Raw genomic sequence first — 10,000 nt, forward strand, 5'->3', positions numbered from 1 at the left:
ACGTTACTATGATGAAGAGCACACTATAGTGATGTAGAACACGTTACTATGATGAAGAGCACGCTATAAGGATGTAGAACACGTTACTATGATGAAGAGCACGCTATAAGGATGTAGAACACGTTACTGTGATGAAGAGCACGCTATAGTGATGTAGAACACATTACTGTGATGAAGAGCACGCTATAGTGATGTAGAACACGTTACTGTGATGAAGAGCACGCTATAAGGATGTAGAACACGTTACTGTGATGAAGAGCACGCTATAGTGATGTAGAACACATTACTGTGATGAAGAGCACATTTAGTCTGTAATTCATAAGGAGCTCCATTCAGCCATGTCTCTTTCCTTCCTGGTTTTGCTATGAACAGATCAGCACAGTGTAGGTCTGAATCTCCCCTAGAGATAGTTGGTGTTCTGTAACTCTTAAACACACACAGAGAACAGAGCAATGGAAAGAAACCCACAAAAAGAGCCAGTACCAACCGTCTACTGCTAACCAAACATTTAGCAGAGTGAGAAGAGCCAGTACCAACCGCCTACTGCTAACCAAACATTTAGCAGAGTGAGAAGAAGAGCCAGTACCAACCGCCTACTGCTAACCAAACATTTAGCAGAGTGAGAAGAGCCAGTACCAACCACCTACTGCTAACCAAACATTTAGCAGAGTGAGAAGAGCCAGTACCAACCGCCTACTGCTAACCAAACATTTAGCAGAGTGAGAAGAGCCAGTACCAACCGCCTACTGCTAACCAAACATTTAGCAGAGTGAGAAGAGCCAGTACCAACCGCCTACTGCTAACCAAACATTTAGCAGAGTGAGAAGAGCCAGTACCAACCACCTACTGCTAACCAAACATTTAGCAGAGTGAGAAGAGCCAGTACCAACCGCCTACTGCTAACCAAACATTTAGCAGAGTGAGAAGAGCCAGTACCAACCGCCTACTGCTAACCAAACATTTAGCAGAGTGAGAAGAGCCAGTACCAACCACCTACTGCTAACCAAACATTTAGCAGAGTGAGAAGAGCCAGTACCAACCACCTACTGCTAACCAAACATTTAGCAGAGTGAGAAGAGCCAGTACCAACCGCCTACTGCTAACCAAACATTTAGCAGAGTGAGAAGAGCCAGTACCAACCGCCTACTGCTAACCAAACATTTAGCAGAGTGAGAAGAGCCAGTACCAACCGCCTACTGCTAACCAAACATTTAGCAGAGTGAGAAGAGCCAGTACCAACCACCTACTGCTAACCAAACATTTAGCAGAGTGAGAAGAGCCAGTACCAACCGCCTACTGCTAACCAAACATTTAGCAGAGTGAGAAGAGCCAGTACCAACCGCCTACTGCTAACCAAACATTTAGCAGAGTGAGAAGAGCCAGTACCAACCACCTACTGCTAACCAAACATTTAGCAGAGTGAGAAGAGCCAGTACCAACCACCTACTGCTAACCAAACATTTAGCAGAGTGAGAAGAGCCAGTACCAACTAAGCTACCCAAACATGAAATCTTCCTCTGAAGACATAAAAAGCCTTTTGCTTCTACTGTTACAAAAATATATGCCTGCTCATTCATTCTAAACAACCGATAATTCTACGATCCAATTCAGCTTAACGCTTAGAATCAATCAATGTATCAGGCATTCATTATATAGTCTGTTCATGTGGAGATTGGAGCCTCAGCCTATTGGCAATGTCCATAATACCAGCATACCACTAAGAATGAGAGAGAGAGAGAGAGATTTATTTATTTATTTATTTTTTATATTGTAAATATCCAAAGTAAGCTTTGGCAATATGTACATTGTTACGTCATGCCAATAAAGCGAATTGAATTGAATTGAATTGAAAATTGAGAGACAGAGAGAGACAGAGAGAGAGAGAGAGAGAGAGAGAGAGAGAGAGAGACAGACAGACAGACAGACAGACAGACAGACAGACAGACAGACAGACAGACAGACAGACAGACAGACAGACAGACAGACAGACAGACAGACAGACAGACAGACAGACAGAGAGACAGAGAGAGAAAAAGACAGAGAGAGAGAGAGAGACAGAGAGAGAGAGACAGGGAGAGAGAGAGAGAGAAAGAGAGAGAGAGAGAGAGCGAGAGAAAGAGAGAGAGAGACAGGGAGAGAGAGAGAGAGAGAGAGAGAGAGAGAGAGAGAAATATGCCCAACCTCTTGATAATGTATACTGACATTGTATTTGGAGAGAACATTGCACATTGGGAGAGTAGGCCTTAGTAAAGGAAGCGTAATAGTGGTTCAGTTCATGTAGCCTCTAGCGTGATGTGATGGCCAGGCTATTTACATGTTAAATGCTTGCGGAGTCCTGCTGGGGCCATAATTTAGGATTATATTTATTACCTAAATTAAGGCGAGAGTCAGAGTGAGAGTCAGTAGGAGAGTGAGCGTGAGAGTGGGTGTGGGAGTGGGAGTGAAAAGTCTGTCTCTGTGTGAGAGAGACTATTTCTAACTATGGGACTTCAGCCTTGGTCCTCTATGAGCCCTCTAATGCAATAGGGTATTATTTGAGTCTAGGATCAGGGCTAGCTATCAGAAGGGTGAACAAGCTGGGTTCAATCCGTGCAGATCAGAGTCGCTTATCTTATCTAAGACAATGCTGAGACTTGGAAACTAGGGTCCAGAAAAACTCAGGACCATTGTCAAACATACTGTAGAGATTGTTAGCATGAGTTTACCTGGCCTGGTCACAGGCCACTGGTCAGACATAGAGATTGTTAGCCTGAGTTTACCTGGCCAGGTCACAGGGCCACTGGTCAGACATAGAGATTGTTAGCCTGAGTTTACCTGGCCAGGTCACAGGCCACTGGTCAGACATAGAGATTGTTAGCCTGAGTTTACCTGGCCAGGTCACAGGCCACTGGTCAGACATAGAGATTGTTAGCCTGAGTTTACCTGGCCAGGTCACAGGCCACTGGTCAGACATAGAGATTGTTAGCCTGAGTTTACCTGGCCAGGTCACAGGCCACTGGTCAGGCATAGAGATTGTTAGCCTGAGTTTACCTGGCCAGGTCACAGGCCACTGGTCAGACATAGAGATTGTTAGCCTGAGTTTACCTGGCCAGGTCACAGGCCACTGGTCAGACATAGAGATTGTTAGCCTGAGTTTACCTGGCCAGGTCACAGGGCCACTGGTCAGACATAGAGATTGTTAGCCTGAGTTTACCTGGCCAGGTCACAGGCCACTGGTCAGGCATAGAGATTGTTAGCCTGAGTTTACCTGGCCAGGTCACAGGGCCACTGGTCAGACATAGAGATTGTTAGCCTGAGTTTACCTGGCCAGGTCACAGGCCACTGGTCAGGCATAGAGATTGTTAGCCTGAGTTTACCTGGCCAGGTCACAGGGCCACTGGTCAGACATAGAGATTGTTAGCCTGAGTTTACCTGGCCTGGTCACAGGCCACTGGTCAGACATAGAGATTGTTAGCCTGAGTTTACCTGGCCAGGTCACAGGCCACTGGTCAGACATAGAGATTGTTAGCCTGAGTTTACCTGGCCAGGTCACAGGGCCACTGGTCAGACATAGAGATTGTTAGCCTGAGTTTACCTGGCCAGGTCACAGGCCACTGGTCAGACATAGAGATTGTTAGCCTGAGTTTACCTGGCCAGGTCACAGGGCCACTGGTCAGACATAGAGATTGTTAGCCTGAGTTTACCTGGCCAGGTCACAGGGCCACTGGTCAGACATAGAGATTGTTAGCCTGAGTTTACCTGGCCAGGTCACAGGCCACTGGTCAGACATAGAGATTGTTAGCCTGAGTTTACCTGGCCAGGTCACAGGCCACTGGTCAGACATAGAGATTGTTAGCCTGAGTTTACCTGGCCAGGTCACAGGCCACTGGTCAGGCATAGAGATTGTTAGCCTGAGTTTACCTGGCCAGGTCACAGGCCACTGGTCAGACATAGAGATTGTTAGCCTGAGTTTACCTGGCCAGGTCACAGGCCACTGGTCAGACATAGAGATTGTTAGCCTGAGTTTACCTGGCCAGGTCACAGGGCCACTGGTCAGACATAGAGATTGTTAGCCTGAGTTTACCTGGCCAGGTCACAGGGCCACTGGTCAGACATAGAGATTGTTAGCCTGAGTTTACCTGGCCAGGTCACAGGCCACTGGTCAGACATAGAGATTGTTAGCCTGAGTTTACCTGGCCAGGTCACAGGGCCACTGGTCAGACATAGAGATTGTTAGCCTGAGTTTACCTGGCCAGGTCACAGGGCCACTGGTCAGACATAGAGATTGTTAGCCTGAGTTTACCTGGCCAGGTCACAGGCCACTGGTCAGACATAGAGATTGTTAGCCTGAGTTTACCTGGCCAGGTCACAGGCCACTGGTCAGACATAGAGATTGTTAGCCTGAGTTTACCTGGCCAGGTCACAGGGCCACAGGTCAGACATAGAGATTGTTAGCCTGAGTTTACCTGGCCAGGTCACAGGCCACTGGTCAGACATAGAGATTGTTAGCCTGAGTTTACCTGGCCAGGTCACAGGCCACTGGTCAGGCATAGAGATTGTTAGCCTGAGTTTACCTGGCCAGGTCACAGGCCACTGGTCAGACATAGAGATTGTTAGCCTGAGTTTACCTGGCCAGGTCACAGGGCCACAGGTCAGACATAGAGATTGTTAGCCTGAGTTTACCTGGCCAGGTCACAGGGCCACAGGTCAGACATAGAGATTGTTAGCCTGAGTTTACCTGGCCAGGTCACAGGGCCACAGGTCAGACATAGAGATTGTTAGCCTGAGTTTACCTGGCCAGGTCACAGGGCCACAGGTCAGACATAGAGATTGTTAGCCTGAGTTTACCTGGCCAGGTCACAGGGCCTTCGCCAAGAGAGTCACAATCTACATCTAAAGGAACATAAAGTAGAGGGAGAGACAGAATGCCATTTCTAAAGGTGAGTAGATCTGACCAACAGGGTAAATATTGTCTGTGATCTATATAGGAATCGATAGAGACAGCAGACAGAGATTAACCTTTCCCTGGTTGGATCGTTAACGTGTAAACTCTCAGATGGTTATATTGATTATAGGAGGTTTGTGTACAGGGATGTTGAGTATGTTTACCAGTCACCTCTCATCTTGACCAACGTTCAGCGTTTAACCCTGGTTGTATAGCTTCAGAGAGCAGTCCTACAACACCAGGGCTTGACTATATGATGTTAATGTATAGTGTACTGCAACTTTTATTCAGTCTTCATTAATGTTGCTTTAGCTTGCGTTCTTTTGGCCAACTGTTGTTTTAATTGATGAGTGACACTTGAATAGTGAATCTAAACAAATCATGTTTGTTTCCTCCAGGACCTCACAACTCTGGTAGCCAATGGCACGGTCACCAGCAAGCCCCCCGTCACCCTACGATTGGTCATTCCTGCCAGCCAATGCGGCTCTCTCATCGGGAAGGGCGGCTCCAAGATCAAGGAGATCAGAGAGGTGAGTGTGGCTCTGTCTCACTTGCTTAAACATTTGTCCTCTCCTCCTCTCCTTTCTCAACATCTTTCCTCTCCTCCTCTCCTTTCTAAACATCTGTCCTCTCCTCCTCTCCTTTCTAAACATCTGTCCTCTCCTCCTCTCCCTTCTAAACATCTGTCCTCTCCTCCTCTCCTTTCTAAACATCTGTCCTCTCCTCCTCTCCCTTCTAAACATCTGTCCTCTCCTCCTCTCCTTTCTAAACATCTGTCCTCTCCTCCTCTCCCTTCTAAACATCTGTCCTCTCCTCCTCTTCTTTATAAACATCTGTCCTCTCCTCCTCTCCTTTCTAAACATGTGTCCTCTCCTCCTCTCCTTTCTAAACATCTGAACTGAAACCAATATGGTGGAATAGTTGTTGGAACTGATCGTTCAGCTCAGTGTAATGAAGTAGAGGTGGGTAGAGAGAGTCAGAGGCTGTTTGGAGTCCCATTAATATTGTATACTTTATACACTATGACCATAAGTCAATCAATCAACTGTATTTTATAAAGCCTTTTTAGCAGTTTACACAAAGTGCTTTACAGAAACCCAGCCAAAACCCCCAAAAGAGCAAGCAATGCAGAGGCAGAAGCACAGTGGCTAGGAAAAACTAGAAGGTAGGAACCTAGAAAGAAACCTAGAGAGGAATCAGGCTCCGAGAATGTTGGCCAGTCCTCTTCTGGCTCTTTCACACATCATGTTTCCCTTTGTCATCTTAAACAGACCACGGGGGCACAAGTACAGGTAGCAGGAGACCTCCTTCCCAACTCCACTGAGAGAGGTGTGACGATATCCGGGACCCAAGACGCCATCATCCAGTGTGTCAAGCTCATCTGCACTGTCATTCTCGAGGTGTTGTACATTTCCTCATCACCCTGACCCCTGACCCCTTTACTACTTGTGAACTTTTATTGACACATTAGACCGCAGGTCGTGAATGCACGGCTGTTTGTTTGTAGCGTGCAGATCACTAGATCGCCCCCAAACGATCCTGATATTACCAGCCACAGACACGGAGGATCCAGACAGATCAATGTATCATAATTGATTTAAGCAAATGTATAAAATTATCACTATCAAAAGATTTATGTTCAAAAATGAACAAATAAGAAAGAGAAAGTTAATAGTGATGAATTGATAAGCCTGTAATCAATATCTCTAGTAGCACATATCAAATACTTCCATTTGAAAATAAATACAATCAATCAATGTTTCGAAGTAAAGACATTTCTACATTTCTAAAATCGATACCCTCTTCATCTTGAGAACTATCCCGCCGCAGCGAGAAGACTACTTAAGAGGATGAGCCTGAATGACACAAACAGAAGAATCTAAGGATTTAACAACTCATTGTTATTCCAGTCACCTTAATCTCTGCTGGAGGAAACACTGACCCTATCCAAGCATGCGCTTTCATGTAATTGTAGAATCAAAGCGTTTCAGAGATAAATCAACGTTGTCTGAATACTGTTTTTGTTTTGTCCTTATCTAGTCATCTGAAATCCACCATATTGATCGTTTTTTGGTCCCCAGACCTGAATTCAAATACTATTTGAAATCATTTCAAACTCTGTTTCCCCACTAGGTAGTACAGGCAAACGCTGTTTCCCCACTAGGTAGTACAGGCAAACGCTGTTTCCCCACTAGGTAGTACAGGCAAACGCTGTTTCCCCACTAGGTAGTACAGGCAAACGCTGTTTCCCCACTAGGTAGTACAGGCAAACTCTGTTTCCCCACTAGGTAGTACAGGCAAACGCTGTTTCCCCACTAGGTAGTACAGGCAAACGCTGTTTCCCCACTAGGTAGTACAGGCAAACGCTGTTTCCCCACTAGGTAGTACAGGCAAACTCTGTTTCCCCACTAGGTAGTACAGGCAAACGCTGTTTCCCCACTAGGTAGTACAGGCAAACGCTGTTTCCCCACTAGGTAGTACAGGCAAACGCTGTTTCCCCACTAGGTAGTACAGGCAAACTCTGTTTCCCCACTAGGTAGTACAGGCAAACGCTGTTTCCCCACTAGGTAGTACAGGCAAACGCTGTTTCCCCACTAGGTAGTACAGGCAAACGCTGTTTCCCCACTAGGTAGTACAGGCAAACTCTGTTTCCCCACTAGGTAGTACAGGCAAATGCTGTTTCCCCACTAGGTAGTACAGGCAAACGCTGTTTCCCCACTAGGTAGTACAGGCAAACGCTGTTTCCCCACTAGGTAGTACAGGCAAACGCTGTTTCCCCACTAGGTAGTACAGGCAAACGCTGTTTCCCCACTAGGTAGTACAGGCAAACGCTGTTTCCCCACTAGGTAGTACAGGCAAACGCTGTTTCCCCACTAGGTAGTACAGGCAAACGCTGTTTCCCCACTAGGTAGTACAGGCAAACTCTGTTTCCCCACTAGGTAGTACAGGCAAACGCTGTTTCCCCACTAGGTAGTACAGGCAAACGCTGTTTCCCCACTAGGTAGTACAGGCAAACTCTGTTTCCCCACTAGGTAGTACAGGCAAACGCTGTTTCCCCACTAGGTAGTACAGGCAAACTCTGTTTCCCCACTAGGTAGTACAGGCAAACGCTGTTTCCCCACTAGGTAGTACAGGCAAACTCTGTTTCCCCACTAGGTAGTACAGGCAAACTCTGTTTCCCCACTAGGTAGTACAGGCAAACGCTGTTTCCCCACTAGGTAGTACAGGCAAACTCTGTTTCCCCACTAGGTAGTACAGGCAAACTCTGTTTCCCCACTAGGTAGTACAGGCAAACGCTGTTTCCCCACTAGGTAGTACAGGCAAACTCTGTTTCCCCACTAGGTAGTACAGGCAAACGCTGTTTCCCCACTAGGTAGTAAAGGCAAACTCTGTTTCCCCACTAGGTAGTACAGGCAAACTCTGTTTCCCCACTAGGTAGTACAGGCAAACGCTGTTTCCCCACTAGGTAGTACAGGCAAACTCTGTTTCCCCACTAGGTAGTACAGGCAAACTCTGTTTCCCCACTAGGTAGTACAGGCAAACTCTGTTTCCCCACTAGGTAGTACAGGCAAACTCTGTTTCCCCACTAGGTAGTACAGGCAAACTCTGTTTCCCCACTAGGTAGTACAGGCAAACTCTGTTTCCCCACTAGGTAGTACAGGCAATTCTGTTTCCCCACTAGGTAGTACAGGCAAACTCTGTTTCCCCACTAGGTAGTACAGGCAATTCTGTTTCCCCACTAGGTAGTACAGGCAAACTCTGTTTCCCCACTAGGTAGTACAGGCAAACTCTGTTTCCCCACTAGATAGTACAGGCAAACTCTGTTTCCCCACTAGGTAGTACAGGCAAACGCTGTTTCCCCACTAGGTAGTACAGGCAATTCTGTTTCCCCACTAGGTAGTACAGGCAAACTGAAGCAAATGTTTAAAGAATTTAAAACGTTTCAAATAATATTTGAACCCATATCTGTTGGTCCCAACCTTCTGCAACTCATCTGTCCTAAGGCTGTACAACCATGTTTTACTGTGCTGCGATGTTTAGTAAAAAACATTCTTGTCTTTATGCTGTTTGCTTTGTCCTCCTGTATTCAGTCACCTCCGAAGGGGGCCACTGTTCCATATCGACCCAGCCCCTCCCCAGGAACAGTCATGATCTCCGGGAACCAGGTGAGAATCACACAATACAACAACACAACACAGTACAACACAACAAAAAAACACACAATAACACAGCACAACAACACAACAACACAACAACGGAACAACGGAACAACACAACACAGTACAACACAACAACACAATAACACAGGACAACAACACGGAGTAGGGTGCAATTTTCTCTACTTGATGTCAGATCTCTGTAATGATATAGATGTGGAAATATGATCAGGGTTGAGGCCAATTAGAATTGAAGGCAGTAAATTCAGGAAGCAGTTAAAGATATTCACCTTTGAAATGAATATCTTTAACTTTTCACTCTATTAATAAGAGGTCATGGAAAAGAAATGCCCTTTTTTCAATTATTGAATTGGAATTTCAGTTTACTTCCTGAATTGATTGCCTTCAATTCTAATTGAAACCAACCCTGATGTAGTGGTGGTTTAACCCTGATGTATTGGTGGTGGTTTAACCCTGATGTAGTGGTGGTGGTTTAACCCTGATGTAGTGGTGGTGGTTTAACCCTGATGTAGTGGTGGTTTAAACCTGATGTAGTGGTGGTGGTTTAACCCTGATGTAGTGGTGGTGGTTTAACCCTGATGTAGTGGTGGTTTAACCCTGATGTAGTGGTGGTTTAACCCTGATGTAGTGGTGGTTTAACCCTGATGTAGTGGTGGTGGTTTAACCCTGATGTAGTGGTGGTTTAACCCTGATGTAGTGGTGGTTTAACCCTGATGTAGTGGTGGTTTAACCCTGATGTAGTGGTGGTGGTTTAAACCTGATGTAGTGGTGGTTTAACCCTGATGTAGTGGTGGTTTAACCCTGATGTAGTGGTGGTTTAACCCTGATGTAGTGGTGGTGGTTTAACCCTGATGTAGTGGTGGTCTAACCCTGATGTAGTGGTGGTTTAAACCTGATG

The 10,000-nt window shown here is 46.1% G+C and overlaps 1 protein-coding gene across 5 annotated transcripts in view; it reads left to right on the forward strand.

The window, feature by feature from the left end:
- pcbp4 (poly(rC) binding protein 4) overlaps positions 1 to 10,000 on the forward strand; it is a 129,890-nt gene that overhangs the window by 100,809 nt on the left and 19,081 nt on the right. For all 5 annotated transcript variants that reach the window (XM_029692883.1, XM_029692882.1, XM_029692881.1 and 2 more), the window contains 3 exons: positions 5,323 to 5,454; positions 6,196 to 6,324; positions 9,016 to 9,090. In XM_029692883.1, coding sequence (XP_029548743.1) covers positions 5,323 to 5,454; positions 6,196 to 6,324; positions 9,016 to 9,090 — 336 coding nt within the window. The remainder of the gene's footprint in view (positions 1 to 5,322; positions 5,455 to 6,195; positions 6,325 to 9,015; positions 9,091 to 10,000) is intronic.

This window comes from Salmo trutta, chromosome 16 (assembly GCF_901001165.1).
Source record: "Salmo trutta chromosome 16, fSalTru1.1, whole genome shotgun sequence".
Classification (NCBI taxonomy): Eukaryota; Metazoa; Chordata; class Actinopteri; order Salmoniformes; family Salmonidae; genus Salmo; species Salmo trutta.